The 19,453-nt window shown below is 36.5% G+C and overlaps 1 protein-coding gene across 2 annotated transcripts in view; it reads right to left on the bottom strand.

Moving 5' to 3' along the window:
* Positions 1 to 18,071: 18,071 nt before the first annotated feature.
* Positions 18,072 to 19,453, bottom strand: part of MTX2 (metaxin 2) — a 62,145-nt gene continuing 60,763 nt past the window's right edge. For both annotated transcript variants that reach the window (XM_045868467.3, XM_045868468.3), the window contains exon 10: positions 18,072 to 18,532. Coding sequence is in view for 1 of the 2 variants with exons in the window: in XM_045868468.3 (XP_045724424.1) it covers positions 18,349 to 18,532 (184 nt within the window). In the remaining variant the exon portion in view is untranslated. The remainder of the gene's footprint in view (positions 18,533 to 19,453) is intronic.

Genomic DNA, 19,453 nt, shown 5'->3' with positions numbered 1-19,453 from the left:
TTCTTCCCAAAATAACCCCATGTAAACCCAATCAAAATCCTATTTTTTGCTTTTGATGGAATTTTAAACATTGATTCTAAAATTTGCATGAAAGTGCAAAGATCCAACTTCAATTCCTGAAGACAAAGAATAAGATGGGATATTTGCCTTATCAGATGTCAAAACTTGGTATATACTACAGTAATTATGAGCACTTGATTTTGATGCAAAATAGGATAGTCAACTTAATAGACCAATGTAATAGGATAGCCAAGAAACAATTCTATGTGCAACTGGATAGATAACAGAATTGGGATTATATATCAACCAAAAAAACTCAGACCAGTCAAGAAGGTCAATTAATAGTGCTGGGAAAATTAGTTATCCATTTTGAGAAAAGAATGAAATTAAATAGCTACCTCATATCATTAAAAAAAAAAAAAGATATTCCAGGTACATTAAGAACTTTAATGTGAGAGGCAAAACTTGTATAAGAAAATGTTGAGGAAAGTTGATGAATATGGTGGATTGATGTTCAACACCCATTGCACCATCCTTTTAGGGTGCCTTTCTCTCCTGCAGAAGCCACTAAGTAAAAACTTAACATTTTCCAGACTCCTTTACAAACAGGGCTCTGGACGTTATTTAGGTTCAGTCATTCAGATGCATTTGTGAAAGATTTGAAAAGTGAAAATAAGGCGCAAGGTACAATTCTGTTTCTCTAGCAAGTGTTTTCATAAAGGTTCTGTTTTTTCTTTAGCAGCATCAGCAGAGGTCCCGATAATCTAGTCACTAGCTTTGTTAAGAAGCAGGATGTGGGCATCCATTTATCCAATGCATATTCCAGCAGGCATTGTCTGACTCTTGTTCAATGCTGCAGCATGGCAACGGCATCCCAATCATGGCACCTTTTTGATCACAGCAGTGATGGAAGGGTTGTAGAGCCCATGGTTTCCTGATTATAGGAGGCAGGAGCATCACTGGTGACTGAGTTCTGTGGACTCATTCCTGAAAGTACAACCTAGAGTGTTTCTTCAGTATGCTAAAAAATTCTGTAAGCCATTAATATCTTGTAATAAATTTCTTCTTACCTAAACTACTTAGAGTAAATTCTAGTGGGATCTTGTTTAGTTTTGCTCAATATTTTGGAAGATTTGTTCATTAATATAGTCATCATAAATTGTCATCAAAATACCCTGTGAGGAACACAGGAGCCAAGTAAGCAGAGTTTAGTCCTTTGTAGACAATTCTTCATGCCAACCAGTACCTGAAGAACTTTTTTCCTTAACTTTTATAGAGGTGTGTTATGCAGGTGAAAATTACATCTTTCTCAACATATCTGATTTCCCATTGTCTTCCTCTACAAATTTCAATGAAAAGTAAAGTGAATGTGCTTAGGCATTACACAAAGTGTTCTTTGCCTGTATTACTTTGACATATGGTTTTTTAAGGTCTCCCTAAGTTAATAAAGTAGGCAAAACTTATAAGGGAAACACTAAAATACACAGAAATATTTTACTCAACATCACACAATGCACTTAGTTTCCAGTTATGGGCTCTATGACACTGAGATCCACCATAACCATATTGGTTCTCAAGACTGTGTCCACCTGATAGGTTAAAATACAGAAAATAAGTCAGCCTCAAGGGCTTAGGGGTCACCTCCCATGGAAAAAATAAGGCCTTCTTATTCTCATAAATGATGGGACACTAAAACTGACCCCTGAATTATACATAAGGATTTGGAAGGGTTTCCTTTTTTATAAACAAGGCACAAAAACTCAAATAATAAAGAAAAAGACTGACCAACACTTCAACTATATAAAACTCAAGACCTTCTGTACATTAGAACATACCACAAATGGACTGAAAAGACAAACCACAAACTAGGAGTAAATACTCGCAGCACTTATAACCCAGTAGGCATTAATATCTATAATACAACTAGGACTCCCATATACTAAGAATAGACAAAGCCAACGTAAGTAATCATATCACACACAAAAAAAAAAAAAAAAGAAAGAAAAAAACATTGGCCAATAAACATATAAATTTACACTAAGCCCATTGGTAATCTTGAAAGTACAAATTATAGAGATGCCTGGATGGCTCAGTTGGTTAAGCATCTGCCTTTGGCTCAGGTCATGATCCCAGACTCCTGGGTTCAAGCCCCGCATCAGGCTCCCTACTAGGAGGGGAGCTTGCTTCTCCCTCTCCCTCTGCCTACAGCTCCCCCCGTTTGTGCTCTCTCTAATAAATAAATAAATAAAATCTTAAAAAAAAAAGAAAACACAAACTATAACCACATTTAAAAAAAGTGTCTAATAGTTCCAAATGTTGGCAAAGAAAGAAGTATAAACTGCAAACTGGCACAAATATTTGTGAAAACAATTTGGAATTACCTAGTAAAGTTAAATATACACATACTTGACAACCCAGAAATTGGACTCCTAAGTATATGCTCTGGAAAAATTGTTGCACATTCATAACAGGACATATGTACAGGATTGTTCATAAGCAAAATTTTTTATAACAGCAAAACTCTGGACACAACCAAAGTGTCAACTGACAAGAGAACGGAGAAATTGTTACATTTGCATATAAAATACTGTATAATTAACCACTGTTAAATGGATGAAATAGAAAATGTAATATTGTGTGAAAGAAGCAAAACACAGAACAATGCATATATTATGATTGCATTTATAGAAAGATCAAAAGAAAAAAACTAAATCATGGGAATGATTAACACAAAATTCAGGAGAGTTGCAACCTCCAGTGGTAGGGTAAAGAGCTGGGATCAGGTGAAAACAGTGTCATATAGAGGTCTTCAAGATACTAGTAAATGTTCTATTTTAAAATCTAGGTGCGGGTATGATCTACATAGCAACAGTAATAAGAAAAAAACACATTCGTATATTATATCTTAAAAAGCAAACTTCTATGAACTTATGTACAACATATATTAAGTAAATAAAGTGAATAAAAAAGAATGGGATTATAGACTGCCCTCAGTTGGTAGCATCTGAGGCAAGGGAGTGGTTCATAGGTACATGGGAGTTTTTATTGTTTTGTCTCCTTTTTGCATGTTTGAAATTTTACATAATAAAACCTCTTTAAGAATTTAGCACTTTTAATTCTAAGTGAGCATTTCTTATCTCAAGATTAAAAAGCAGCCTAGATTTCCAGATTTCCATTTTTAGAATGTAGAAAGCTGAAAAGAGCATTGCTCCCATCCTTAGAATAATGATGAACAGACAATCTACAAATTCACCCCAGTTCTTGACCAGCAGAGAGCTGAGGTTGCAGGGCCAACTAGCCCAGCTTAAGAAGAGAAGATACACAAGCATTTGTTCACTTTAAAAATACTGGTCAACAGTAAGAACTTAGCTAAAATTTCTAATTAATTGCTAAAAGCTGAGTGTGGCCTCACAAAAGACTATTAAAACCCTTGGGGCCAAAGACAAAAAGAGGAATTCACATTCACTCGCAGGCTCTTGTCCAAGGACCTCACAGGAAGTTTACAAAAAAAAAAACTGGAGACATGGTGGGAATCTAAGAAAGTGTCCCTTGTCCCTTGGAGAGGAGAACAGCAGTAGTTGCAATAAAGGCACAAAACCCCCACCTGGATCTTTCTCCTCTATTTCTCACACAGAACAAAAGGTGCCAAACAAAAGCAATTGTATATCCATATGGAAAAATAAAACCAACTTAGACTCTCACTTCATTCCACTAAAATTAACTCAATATAGATCACAGAACCTAATGCTTTAAGAGCTAAAACAATAAAACTTCCAAAAGAAAACACAGAAGAAAATCTTTAGGACTTTGCATTAGGTAAAGATTTCTTAGATATGACAACAAAAGCATAATCTATAAAAAAAATGTGATAAACTACTTCATCAAAATTAAAAATCTCTGCTTTTCTAAAAACACCACTGAGAAAATGAAAAGACAAGCCATAGACTGGGAGTAAAGCAATATATATTATTTGAACTTAGGCTCTAATTAAAGATAGATATTGTAAACCCTGGGTAACCAGTATAAAAAAATTTTAATATATAAATAATAAGCCAACAGTGGAGATAAAATGGCCTCATTAAAAAAAAAAAAAAAAACCAATTCGAAAACAGAGTTAAAAGAAACATGGAACAAGTAGAAGGAATAAAAAGTACCTGGCAAGATGATATATTTGAATCCACCAACATCAATAATTACTTTAAATGTTAACACGTTAAACACATCAATTAAAAGACAGAAATTGTCAGGGAATCCAAGATCCAATTCTAAGCTGTTTATAAGAAAAACATTTTAAACAAAAGGATATAAATAGGTTAAAAGTAAAATGATAAAAATAAAAAGACGTTGCAAATATTATTCTAAAGAAATAGAGTAGCTATATCAAATAAATAACTAAATTAACTGAAATAATAAATATCAGACAAAAACTTTAGAGCAAGAACATTACCAGAAATAAGGAAGGATAGTACACATCAATAAAGGGATCAATTTTCCAAGAAGAAATAATAACCTTAAATATCTATATGCACCTAACAAGAGATCTTCAAAATGCATGAAGAAAATCTGATAAAAATGAAAGGAGAAAAAAACAATTTTACACTCCTCTCAGTAATGTAGAACAAATCACAGAAAATTAATAAGGACATAAAAGACCTGAACAACAGTATCAACCAAATTAGACTAACTTAACATTATAGAATACTGTTATCCCATAACAGCAAAATACACACTCTTTTCAATTGCACATTTATCACAAATCGCTGTAATTTGATAACATTCACCAAGATAAACTATATTCTGGACCATAACACAAACTTTAACAAACTAAAAAGAAATAAAATATAAAGTATGTTCTAGAAATAGAACAGAATTAAACTAGAAATCAATAATGGAATGGTATCTGGAAAATCCTCAAATATTTTCAAATAAAAGAATATACTTATAAATAATCCATGGGTCAGAGAGGAAATCACAAGGGAATTAGAAAGTATTTCAAACTGAATGAAAATAAAAGCACAACATCTCAGATTTCCCTTCAAGCAATACTTAGAGGAAAATGTATAGTATTAAAAGCTTATATTAGAAAAGAGACTTTTTTTTACAAATCAGTCTAGACTTCCACATCAAACTATAAAATGCAGAACAAGTAGGGGCACCTGGCTGGTTCAGTCAGTAGAGCATGCAGCTCTTGATCTTGGGGTCATGAGTTTGAGCCCCATGTTAGATGTAGGGATTACTCAAATAAGCTTTAAAAAATGTAGAGCAAGTAGAAGGAAATAATAAGAACAAGGAAGAAACTGAGAACAACAAAAGTACACATAAAAATCAATGAAACCATAAAAGCCATCTATGAAAAACCCACAGTGAATATCATTCTCAACGGGGAAAAACTGAGAGCTTTCCCCCTAAGGTCAGGAACACGGCAGGGATGTCCACTATCACAACTGCTATTCAACATAGTACTAGAAGTCCTAGCCACAGCAATCAGACAACAAAAAGAAATAAAAGGCATTCGAATTGGCAAAGAATAAGTCAAACTCTCACTCTTTGCAGATGATATGATACTTTATGTGGAAAACCCAAAAGACTCCACCCCAAAACTGCTAGAACTCATACAGGAACTCAGTAAAGTGGCAGGATATAAAATCAATGCACAGAAATCAGTTGTAAAGTGGCAGGATATAAAATCAATGCACAGAAATCAGTTGTATTTCTATACACCAACAACAAGACAGAAGAAAGAGAAATTAAGGCGTCAATCCCATTTACAATTGCACCCAAAACCGTAAGATACCTAGGAATAAATCTAACCAAAGAGGCAAAGAATCTGTACTCAGAAAACTATAGAATACTCATGAAAGAAATTGAGGAAGACACAAAGAAATGGAAAAACATTCCATGCTCATGGATTGGAAGAACAAATATTGTGAAGATGTCCATGCTACCTAGAGCAATCTGCACATTTAATGCAATCCCTGTCAAAATACCATCCACTTTTTTCAAAGAAATGGAACAAATAATCCTAAAATTTGTATGGACCAGAAAAGACCAAATAGCCAAAGGAATGTTGAAAAAGAAAAGCAAAGCTGCCGGCATCACAATTCTGGACTTCAAGCTCTATTCCAAAGCTGTAATCATCAAGACAGTATGGTACTGGCACAAAAACAGACACATTGATCAATGGAACAGAACAGAGAGCCCAGAGGGGCGCCTGGGTGGCTCAGTTGGTTAAGCGACTGCCTTCGGCTCAGGACATGATCCTGGAGTCCCGGGATTGAGTCCCGCATCGGGCTCCCTGCTCGGCAGGGAGTCTGCTTCTCCCTCTGCCCTCCCCCCTCTCATGTGCTCTCTCTCATTCTCTCTCTCTCAAATAAATAAATAGAATCTTTAAAAAAAAAAAAAAAAGAACAGAGAGCCCAGAAATGGACCCTCAACTCTATGGTCAACTAATCTTCGACAAAGCAGGAAAGAATGTCCAATGGAAAAAAGTCTCTTCAACAAATGGTGTTGGGAAAATTGCACAGCCACATGCAGAAGAATGAAACTGGACCATTTCCTTACAAAGGAAACAGTCAACAAAACCAAAAGACAACCGACAGAATGGGAGAAGATATTTGCAAATGATGTATCAGATAAAGGGCTAGTATCCAAAATCTATAAAGAACTTATCAAACTCAACACCCAAAGAACAAAGAATCCAATCAAGAAATGGGCAGAAGACATGAACAGACATTTTTCCAAAGAAGACATCCAAATGGCCAACAGACACATGAGAAAGTGCTCAACATCGCTCGGCACCAGGGAAATCCAAATCAAAACCTCAATGAGAAACCACCTCACACCAGTCAGAATGGCTAAAATTAACAAGTCAGGAAACGACAGATGTTGGTGGGGATGCAGAGAAAGGGGAACCCTCCTACACTGTTGGTGGGAATGCAAGCTGGTGCAGCCACTCTCAAAAAGAGTACAGAAGTTCCTCAAAAAGTTGAAAATAGAGCTACCCTATGACCCAGCAATTGCACTACTGGGTATTTACCCCAAAGATAAAAATGTAGTGATCCAAAAAGTGTAGTGTATGTTCACCCCAATGTTTATAGCAGCAATGAGTGGTGGGGGGTGGGAGGGATGGGGTGGCTAGGTGATGGACAATAGGGAGGTTATGTGCTATGGTGAGCATTGTGAATTGTGTAAGACTGAAGAATCACAGACCTGTACCTCTGAAACAAGATAGTAAGAAGGGAAAAATAAAGGGAGGGGGAATCGGAGGGGGAGACAAACCATGAGAGGACTATGGATTCTTAGAAACTCAGGGTTTTAGAGGGGAGGGGGGTGGGGGGATGTGGTTAGCCCGGTGATGGGTATTAAGGAGGGCATGTATTGAGTGGAGCACTGGGTGTTATACGCAAACAATGAATCATGGAACACTATATCAAAAACTAATGATGTAATGTATGGTGACTAACATAACATAATAAAATAAAATTAAAAATAAAATCAATGAAACCAAAAGCTGGATTTCTGGAAAAACCATCAATAAAATTGATAAATTTCTAACCAGACTAAGAAAAAGAGAAGACAAAAATTACAAATATGAAGAAGAAGGGACATCACTACAGATGGTGCAGACATTAAAAGGATAATGGAATACCAAGAATAACTCTATGGCCATACATTCAACAACATGGATAAAAGAGCTAAGTTCCTTGGAAAGGCACACACCAAAGCTCACTCAAGAGGAAACATATAACCAAATAGTCCGAAATCTATTAAATATGTTAAAATTTTAGGTTTAAAATCTTCCAACAAAGAAATCTCTAGGCCTAGACACCTGCATTGGTAAATTCTACCAAACAGAAAAAACACCAACGTCAACTCTTCTAAGAGGAAGGAATACTTCCTGACTCATTTAATGAGGCCAGCATTAACTTGATACCAAAACCAAGGCATTACAAGATAACTAAAGACCAACATTTCTCATGAATATAAACACAAAAATCCTTAATAAAATCTAGGAAATCACATCCTATGGGATTTATCCCAGGAAACTAAAGCTGATTCAACATTTGAAATCAATTTATGTAACTTTTCATTCCCACAGACTAAAGAAAAAAAATTTTATCTCAATGGGTACAGAAAAGCCTTTGATAAAATATACCATTCATTCATGATTTAAACACACATATACAAACTCTACAAACTAGAAACAGAAAAGAACTTTCTCAACCTAATAAAGGGCATCTAAAAAAGCCTATAATCACACTTAATAGTGGACTGAATACTTTCCCCCTAAGATCATGAATAAGGCAAAGATGTCCTTTCTCACTACTCCTGTTCAGCACTGTACTAGAAGTCCTAGTCAGTGCTGTAGACAAAAACAAAAAAACGAAATAAAACAATACAAGCAAAAGGCATATGGATTAGAAAGAATTAAATAAAACCATTCCTATTCACAGAACACAGGATTGTCAAAATAGGAAATCCCAAAGAATCTACTACAGTTTCATCACAAATTCAATTACTGTAATTTGACAAAAACATAAGAATAACAAACAAAACCTAAAGCTAGAATTCCAACCCCAATTCTTAGGAACTTAAAAACAGATTAGGAAAATACTTATATCAGTCTAGCTATAATCAATTTTAATATTAAATCAAAATCTTAATATTAATATTAATATTTAATATTTTAAATATTTCCTTTTAAGACTCAATAAAATATATAAATTAGCTCATAAGAGACAACTGGTTATACTACTTTAAAACAATAAGTTAAAATAAGTTCAAAAAAGTTATTTTTACTTTAGAATACAGTATCTTGAAATATCTCAATGTATAGCTACATTTTACCCATCCTCATTGAATGACAATCATACACAACAGTAAGAAAACTACTACTCACTACCTGTTCATCAAAAAGGCATCAAGAAGGCTCAGTCTGTTAAGCGGCTGCTTTCATGTGCTCAGGTCATGATCCCAGGACCCTGGGATGGGATCCCCGTGTCAGGCTCCCTGCTCAGTGGAGAGTCTGCTTCTCCCTCTCCCTCTGCCCCTGCTCTGCTAAGTAAGTAAAATCTTAAAAAAAAAAGTATAGGGCGGAACAAGATGGCGGAGGAGTAGGAGACCTGGATTTCATCTCCTCTCAGGAATTCAGCTGGAAAGGGATCAAACCATTCTGAACACCTACAAACTCAACAGGAGATCGAAGAAAAGAACAGCAACAGCTCTCATCAGAAAAGCGACCACTTTCGGGAAGGTAGGACGTGCGGAGAAGTGAATCCGAGGCGATATTCGGGAGGATAGACGGTGGGGGAGGGGCCTCCGTCGGCCGCTTCTGGCAAGTGATAGAGCCGCGGAGCACAAAATCGGAACTTTTAAGTCTGCTCCGCTGAGGGACGTCACTCTGGTGGCTAAGCGGGGGTGGAACCCTCCGGGACAGTGTGGTCTCAGGACCCTCGGGGTCACAGAAAGACCGGGGGTGCCTGAGTGCGGCCAAGCTCCCAGGTAACCAAGCAGGGAAGCCGGCTGCAGAGGCGGAGCCCAGGCGCGGGCTCTCAGCTCGGGGTGGCCATAAACCGTGATCCGCGGCACAGTCGGGGCCCTGCTCCTCCAGCAGGGACCCAACAAGCGGCAGATCCGGGGAGACTCACCTTCCTCCCCCGGGAGGAGCCGCGCGGGAGTGCACCGCAGGGATCTGCTGGGTTTGGAGACTCCACCCGATGTCGGGTGCCAGAGATAGAAACGCGCGGTCACAGGCCGGTTGAGCATGGAGTGCAGCTGCAGACCGGGGAGACGGGAGTGACTGACGGCTTTTCTCTGGGGGCTCACTGAGGAGCGGGCCCGAGTTCTCGGCTCCTCCGGGGCGGAGATTGGGAGGCCGCCATTTTCACTCTCCGCCTCCAAAGCTGTATGGAAAGCTCGCAGGGAACAAAAGCCCCGGAGAGCAAACCCGAGCAGATTACTTAGCCGGGAGGGGGCAAGGGCGGGGCAATTCCGCCTCCGGCAGAGACATTTGGAAACCACGGCAACAGGACCCTCCCCAGAATATCAGCGAGAACAGCCAGCCAAGACCAAGTTTACCGATCAATGAGAACGGCAGAACTCCAGCGCTAGGGGACTACTGCACATAGAATTCACAGCTTTTTTACCATGATTCTTTAGTCTTTCAAAGTTAACTTTTTTTTAACTATCTTTTTTTCTTTTCTTTTTTTTTTTTGAATTTTTCTTTTTCCCTTTTTCAACCAACATCTTATCAATCCCTTTTTTTAAAAAAAAAAAAATTTTTATTTTTCATTTTGAGAGTCATATTCTATCCCTTCATAGTAGTTACCCGTATTTTTGGCTTATATATGTAAGTTGTTCTCTCTTTAAAATTTTGAGATAGTTTCTTCTAACACATTAAAATATACCCTAAATCTCTAGTATATGGTGTTTTCTATTCCCCTGCCTGATCACATTCTCTCCCTTTTTTTTTCTTTTTTCTTTTTTTAAATCCTCTTCTTTCTTTTTTCAAACAACTTCTTATCAATTCCTTTTATAAAATTTTTTATAATTTCCATCTTTACAGTCATATTCCATCCCTTCATCATATCAACCCTTATTTTTGTACATATATAAGTTTTTTCTTTAAAATTTTGGGAGGCACTTTCTTCTAAAAGACCAAAATACACCCCAAATCTAGTGTGTGGCACTGATCTATATACCAGCCTGATCATATTTGAACACATTCTGGTTTTTTGTTGTTGTTTTGTTTTGTTTGTTTTTGTTTTTATCTTTATCTTTTTCTTTTTTTTTTTTCTTTTTTCTCTCTTTCCCTTTCTTTTCCCACTGCTTCAGGTCTTTTCTGATTTGTTTAGAGTATATTTTCTGGGGACGTTGTTACTCTGCTAGCATTTTGTTCTCTCATTAATCTATTCTCCTCTGCACAAAATGACAAGACGGAAAAAATCACCTCAACAAAAAGAACAAGAGGTAGTACCGACTACCAGGGACCTACTCAATACAGACATTAGTACGATGTCAGATCTAGAGTTCAGAATCGTCACTTTAAAGATACTAGCTGGGCTTGAAAAAAATATGGAAGTTATTAGAGAAACCCTTTCTGGAGAAGTAAAAGAACTAAAATCCAACCAAGTAGAAATCAAAAAGGCTATTAATGAGGTGCAATCAAAAATGGGGGCGCTAAGTGCTAGAATAAATGAGGCAGAAGAGAGAATCAGTACTATAGAAGATGAAATGATAGAAAATAAAGAAGCTGAGAAAAAGAGAGATAAACATCTACTGGATCACGAGGGCAAAATTCGAGAGATAAGCGATACCATAAGACGAAACAACATTAGAATAATTGGGATCCTAGAAGAAGAAGAAAGAGAGAGAGGGGCAGAAGGTATAATGGAGCAAATTATAGTAGAGAACTTCCCTGATTTGGGGAAGGAAACAGGCATCAAAGTCCAGGAAGCACAGAGAACCCCTCTCAAAATCAATAAAAATAGGTCAACACCCCAACATCTAATAGTAGAACTTACGAGTCTCATAGACAAAGAGAAAATCCTGAAAGCAGCTCTGGAGAAGAGATATGTAACCTACAAGGGTAGAAACATTAGACTGGCAACAGACCTATCCACAGAGACCTGGCAGGCCAGAAAGGACTGGCAGGATATATTCAGAGCACTAAATGAGAAAAATATGCAGCCAAGAATACTCTATCCAGCTAGGTTGTCATTGAAAATTGAAGGAGAGATAAAAAGCTTCCAGGACAAACAAAAACTAAAGGAATTTGCAAACACAAAACCAGCCCTACAGGAAATCCTGAAAGGGGTCCTCTAAGCAAAGAGAGAGCCTAAAAGCAACATAGACCAGAAAGGAACACAGACAATATATGGTAACAGTCACCTTACAGGCAATACAATGGCACTAAATTCCTATCTTTCAATAGTTACCCTGAATGTAAATGGGCTAAATGCCCCAATCAAAAGACACAGGCCATTAGACTGGATTAAAAAACAAGACCCATCGATATGCTGTCTGCAAGAGACTCATTTTAGAAACAAAGACACCCCCAGATTGAAAGTGAGGGGGTGGAAAACCATTTACCATGCTAATGGACACCAAAAGAAAGCTGGGGTGGCAATCCTTATATCAGACAAATTAGATTTTAAACCAAAGACTGTAATAAGAGATGAGGAAGGACATTATGTCCTACTTAAAGGATCTATCCAACAAGAAGATCTAACAATTGTAAATATCTATGCCCCTAACATGGGAGCAGCCAATTATATAAGGCAATTAATAACAAAAGCAAAGAAACACATCGACAACAATACAATAATAGTGGGGGACTTTAACACCCCCCTCACTGAAATGGACAGATCGTCTAAGCAAAAGATCAACAAGGAAATAAAGACTTTAAATGACACACTGGACCAAATGGACTTCACAGACATATTCAGAACATTCCACCCCAAAGCAACGGGATACACATTCTTCTCTAGTGCCCATAGAACATTCTCCAGAATAGATCACATCCTAGGTCATAAATCAGGTCTCAACCGGTACCAAAAGATTGGGATCATTCCCTGCCTATTTTCAGACCACAATGCTTTGAAACTAGAACTCAATCACAAGAGGAAAGTTGGAAAGAACTCAAATACATGGAGGCTAAAGAGCATCCTACTGAAGAATGAATGGGTCAACCAGGAAATTAAAGAAGAATTAAAAAAATACATGGAAACCAATGAAAATGAAAACACAACTATTCAAAATTTTGGGATGCAGCAAAGGCAGTCCTAAGAGGAAAGTATATAGCAATACAAGCCTTTCTCAAGAAACAAGAAAGGTCCCAAGTACACAACCTAACCCTCCACCTAAAGGAACTGGAGAAAGAACAGCAAATAAAGCCTAAACCCAGCAGGAGAAGAGAAATAATAAAGATCAGAGCAGAAATCAATGAAATAGAAACTAAAAGAACAGTAGAACAGATCAACGAAACTAGGAGCTGGTTCTTTGAAAGAATTAACAAGATTGATAAACCCCTGGCCAGACTTAGCAAAAAGAAAAGAGAAGTGACCCAAATCAACAAAATCATGAATGAAAGAGGAGAGATCACAACCAACACCAAAGAAATACAAACAATTATAAGAACATATTATGAGCAACTCTATGCCAGCAAATTAGATAACCTGGAAGAAACGGATGCATTCCTAGAGATGTATCAACTACCAAAACTGAACCAGGATGAAATAGAAAACCTGAACAGACCTATAACCACTAAGGAAATTGAAGCAGTCATCAAAAATCTCCCAACAAACAAGAGCCCAGGGCCAGATGGCTTCCCAGGGGAATTCTACCAAACATTTCAAGAAGAATTAATACCTATTCTTCTGAAACTGTTCCAAAAAATAGAAATGGAAGGAAAACTTCCAAACTCATTTTATGAGGCCAGCATTACCTTGATCCCAAAACCAGACAAAGACCCCATCAAAAAGGAGAATTACAGACCAATATCCCTGATGTACATGGATGCAAAAATTCTCACCAAAATACTAGCCAATAGGATCCAACAGTACATTAAAAGGATTATTCACCACGACCAAGTGGGATTTATCCCTGGGCTGCAAGGTTGGTTCAACATCCGCAAATCAATCAATGTGATACAATACATTAACAAAAGAAAGAACAAGAATCATATGATCCTCTCAGTAGATGCAGAAAAAGCTTTTGACAAAGTACAGCATCCTTTCTTGATCAAAACTCTTCAGAGTATAGGGATAGAGGGTACATACCTCAATATCATAAAAGCCATCTATGAAAAACCTACAGCGAATATCATTCTCAATGAGGAAAAACTGAGAGCTTTCCCCCTAAGGTCAGGAACGTGGCAGGGATGTCCACTATCACCACTGCTATTCAACATAGTATTGGAAGTCCTAGCCACAGCAATCAGACAACAAAAAGAAATCAAAGGCATCCAAATTGGCAAAGAAGAAGTCAAACTCTCACTCTTTGCAGATGATATGATACTTTATGTGGAAAACCCAAAAGATTCCATCCCAAAACTGCTAGAAATCATACAGGAATTCAGTAAAGTGGCAGGATATAAAATCAATGCACAGAAATCAGTGGCATTCCTATACACCAACAACAAGACAGAAGAAAGAGAAATTAAGGAGTCGATCCCATTTACAATTGCACCCAAAACCATAAGATGCCTAGGAATAAATCTAACCAAAGAGACAAAGGATCTGTACTCAGAAAACTATAAAATACTCATGAAAGAAATTGAGGAAGACACAAAGAAATGGAAAAACGTTCCATGCTCATGGATTGGAAGAACAAATATTGTGAAGATGTCCATGCTACCTAGAGCAGTCTACACATTCAATGCAATCCCCATCAAAATACCATTCACTTTTTTCAAAGAAATGGAACAAATAATCCTAAAATTTGTATGGAACCAGAAAAGACCCCGCATAGCCAGAGGAATGTTGAAAAAGAAAAGCAAAGCCGGCGGCATCACAATTCTGGACTTCCAGCTCTATTCCAAAGCTGTCATCATCAAGACAGCATGGTACTGGCACAAAAACAGACACATAGTTCAATGGAACAGAATAGAGAACCGAGAAATGGACCCTCAACTCTATGGTCAACTAATCTTCGACAAAGCAGGAAAGAATGTCCAATGGAAAAAAGACAGTCTCTTCAACAAATGGTGTTGGGAAAATTGGATAGCCACATGCAGAAGAATGAAACTGGACCATTTCCTTACACCACACACAAAAATAGACTCCAAATGGTTGAAAGACCTCAGTGTGAGACAGGAGTCCATCAAAATCCTAAAGGAGAACACAGGCAGCAACCTCTTTGACCTCAGCCGCAGCAACTTCTTCCTAGAAACATCGCCAAAGGCAAGGGAAGCAAGGGCAAAAATGAACCAACTTCATCAAGATAAAAAGCTTTTGCAAAGCAAAGGAAACAGTCAACAAAACCAAAAGACAACCGACAGAATGGGAGAAGATATTTGCAAATGACATATCAGATAAAGGGCTAGTATCCAAAATCTATAAAGAACTTATCAAACTCAACACCCAAAGAACAAAGAATCCAATCAAGAAATAGGCAGAAGACATGAACAGACATTTTTCCAAAGAAGACATCCAAATGGCCAACAGACACATGAAAAAGTGCTCAATATCGCTCGGCATCAGGGAAATCCAAATCAAAACCTCAATAAGATACCACCTCACACCAGTCAGAATGGCTAAAATTAACAAGTCAGGAAACGACAGATGTTGGCGGGGATGCGGAGAAAGGGGAACCCTCCTACACTGTTGGTGGGAATGCAAGCTGGTGCAGCCACTCTGGAAAACTGTATGGAGGTTCCTCAAAAAGTTGAAAATAGAGCTACCATATGATCCAGCAATTGCACTACTGGGTATTTACCCCAAAGATACAAAAGTAGGGATCCAAAGGGCTACGTGCACCCCGATGTTTATAGCAGCAATGTCCACAATAGCCAAACTATGGAAAGAGCCAAGATGTCCATCGACATATGAATGGATAAAGAAGATGTGGTATATATATACAATGGAATATTATGCAGCCATCAAAAGGAATGAGATCTTGCCATTTGCAATGACGTGGATGGAACTGGAGGGTATTATGTTGAGTGAAATAAGTCAAACAGAGAAAGACATGTATCATATGATCTCACTGATATGAGGAATTCTTAATTGCAGGAAACAAACTGAGGGTTGCTGGAATGGGGGGTGGGGTGGGAGGGATGGGGTGACTGGGTGATAGACACTGGGGAGGGTATGTGCTCTGGTAAGCACTGTGAATTGTGCAAGACTGCTGAATCTCAGATCTGTACCTCTGAAACAAATAATGCAATATATGTTAAGGAAAAAAAAAGAAGAAGAAGAAGGTAGTGGGAGGGGAAGAATGAAGCGGGGGAAATCAGAGGGGTAGATGAACCATGAGAGAGGATGGACTCTGAAAAACAAACTGAGGGTTCTAGAGGGGAGGGGGGTGGGAAGATGGGTTAGCCTGGTGGTGGGTATTGAGGAGGGCACATTCTGCATGGAGCACTGGGTGTTATGCACAAACAATGAATCATGGAACACTTCATCTAAAACTAATGATGTAATGTATGGGGATTAACATAAGAATAAAAATAAATAAATAAATAAATAGAAAAAAAAAACCCAAAAAACAAACAAACAAAAAGTATCAAGATGTATTAAGTGAATCTCTCAGATTGACATTTTATAATACTACTTTTCCTGGATTTGGGCTCCTAATGAATTAATACAGTGTCTACTTGTCCAATAGTAAAGTCAATTAAAAAGTAACAAGTTGGACTTCTAAAGGGTTTCATAGAAGATATATTAAACCCAATAATGCACATCATTCAGAAGTCATCAAATGACACTGTAGACTATACCTTGATTTAAACTTTCTCACTACTCATGATTTAAATTTTAATTTAAATAAAGGATCATCCTAGTTATTCTCAAATTCAGTACACACATTATTTTGGCAGTAAAACAACATTTAACTTTTTAGACAGCAAACTAGCCTTTCAGTGATCATTTTTAGCTACTAAGAATTGGCTTTGTGGACCCAAATTTAAAAGATAAAAGGAGGTAACTGAATCACCAAAATGGGATAATCAAGGTTTCTACTTTCTAATGCATTGTTTTGATGGTGATTCACTCAACACTAGAGAAAAACAAGGCCTCCCAGAGTGATCCATAGATACAGTAAGTCTTAAAGAAGAGCAAATAACTCAACTTGGAATAAATAACCATTGTCTCCCAATGTTCCTCATTTTAAAATAAGAATACAGCCAGTAGTAAAGATAAAAATACCACAACTTATTTTGATGGAATATCTTAATATCCAAAAACTCAAAGAAAAAAGTCTAGATTTCATATACTGAAGTACAAATGATTTTCGTTCAATTAAATGTTACGATAAAAAGAAAAAAGCATCAAGTACAAAACAAATACACAAAAATATATATCAAAAAACAAACAAAAAAACCCATCATAAAAACTGCAAAAACGCAGGTGACTTGGGATTTTTTATTTTAATAATATACATTACAAAACTAATTAGTTTAGGAAAACTATAAATAGCACTATGGTCCAAAGAGAGTACCCAAAGTTTATATGGGATTTAGACTAAGGAGAACCTAATATATTCTTTATATTGTATAAATCTACACTCTTAACAAAAAAAATAAATAAATAAAGTGTAGTGTTCACTAAAAGCCAAACAGATGCCAGGCTGCCTGTGTTTGAATTCCAACTCTACTACTTGCTAACTCTATGACCTTGGACAAAGCATTATGCTTTCTGTCTACCATTCCCTCCTCTGTAAACTGGGAATAATATCCTTCATAGTGTTTTAGTAAGGATTAAATGAGGTAAAAATGCCTGGTGCCCCTATAAATATTATTATTATATATATAAAATATATTATAATATATAATAAATATACTATTTAATATGTATTATATTATAAATTATAATATTATAAATATTATTCTCGATATTTTCAAAAAATGACATGATTTTCACATCTCTTTACAGCATCCTTGGTTTTATACAAAATATTTAAAAATTTGAAAGGGATAAAACCTATAATCCTTATGCTTATATACAAATTTCACCTCTGTGAAAACTATACTCCCTTTCCCACAAATTTCACCTCTGTGAAAACTATACTCCCTTTCCCACAAGAGGAATAAAATATTATTAAAATATTCTTGACTCAAAAAAATAAGGTCCCTGAAACTATAAAAATATAGCTGCTGTGATGAAATGTTCACAAATTCAATTAGGTTTAGATATGAAGAATGCTCTTAAATGGTAATCTGTTCCAGGATTTAACTGCCTTGCAATTATTTACATTTTCTAAGTACATACTTGTTAAGAACATTTTTCCCATGCCCAGGTTCACCATGTATCTATTAAAGTCACCTGAAAAGTATGGAACACAGATTACTTATCTTAGAAAAGACTTCCAGAGTGGCTTTCAGAAAGATCAAAAGGAAATAAATACACCAGCCATACAGTTCTTTGAGCTTTATTTTTATATGCATACATGTTCTATGAAAACAAAAATTTCAAGATATCAAGTACAACATATCAAATGAAATCATTCAGAATTATTTTAATTAACAATATAAAGTACATGTATAGGATGCATTATATAATTTATTCTGAGGTTTCAAAAAGCAGTGTTTTTGGTTTTAAAATTCTGATACCATTATTTACTGTAACTTCCAAGTAACACATTTCAAGTTAAATTTTTTTTTTAAATAATGACTAAATTAAGACATTATCTCTAAGATGATTTGATAGATGAGCTGCCTTTACCACGATCTTCAAAATAGTGCTGTTCAATTCTTCTACAGAAAGCAAGGAGGTTGCTATAGTTTTTCACCTTCTCAGAAAGTTCATCATTGGTCAATTGTGTGGTAAGAATGGTATACAAATGGCCAAATACCAGTGCATCTAGTTCAGTAGGCCTAAAACAAAAGTAGAAATGAAAGTAACATGAATAGCATTTAACTTGTATGGCAGAATATACACTACTTTTTAAAACATTTTATTCATCTATTTAAAAGAAAAAGTCACACAAGAAATAAATCCTACCTCAACTTGATAGAATTTATTTTGTTTTTACTTGGAGTTTCTGCTGTTAGATATAAAAAAAAAAAACTTTTAAATTATAATTTGCTAGTTGTGTGACTTGCTTTTTAAAGTAGTAATGAGTTAAAATAATATTGGTGTAACGGATCATATTCATTTTACTCATTAATTTATCCACTAAATAAATACAGCAGGTCTCCAATGTGCCAGGAACTGTGCTAGACGATAGAGATGTAAGAACATGAAAGATATTCTAAGACATGGACACAAAACATAAATTAACAACGCAATTTAGTAAGTGTTTTAATAGAAGCATAAACAAAATGGTATCAAAGCACAGAGGATTTCACTGTGGTGCTGGACAAATGACACCTGATTACCCAACCATATATTAACAACATGATTTAATTTTAACTTCACCACTTTTAAAAATAGCTTAGCTTTCTTTTTTTTTTTCTAAAGATTTACTTATTTATTTAGAGATGGGGAGGTTTGGAGGGGCAAATGGAGAGGAGAGAATCTCAAGAAGACTCCCCGATGAGCTCAGAGCCCAAAGTGGAGCTCAATCTCAGGACCGGTGAGATCATGACCTGAGATGAAATCAAGAGTCAGACCCTTAACTGACTGAGCCACCCAGGCACCTCAATAATTTAACTTTCTGAAGGAGAAATAAAGATGTCTTCAACAAAAAATTTTCTAGTGTTTTTTTCCCCTTTAATTAGGTATTAGTAATAAAAAATTGAAATTTATCTACCTCACTACTAATGGTCTATAGATGAGGCTTCACCAAACTACAT

This window comes from Mirounga angustirostris, unplaced genomic scaffold, assembly GCF_029215605.1.
Source record: "Mirounga angustirostris isolate CCGP_5_RB_7025 unplaced genomic scaffold, mMirAng1.0.hap1 SCAF_3, whole genome shotgun sequence".
NCBI classification, from domain to species: Eukaryota; Metazoa; Chordata; class Mammalia; order Carnivora; family Phocidae; genus Mirounga; species Mirounga angustirostris.
This window is presented reverse-complemented; position numbering and strand designations above follow the sequence as displayed.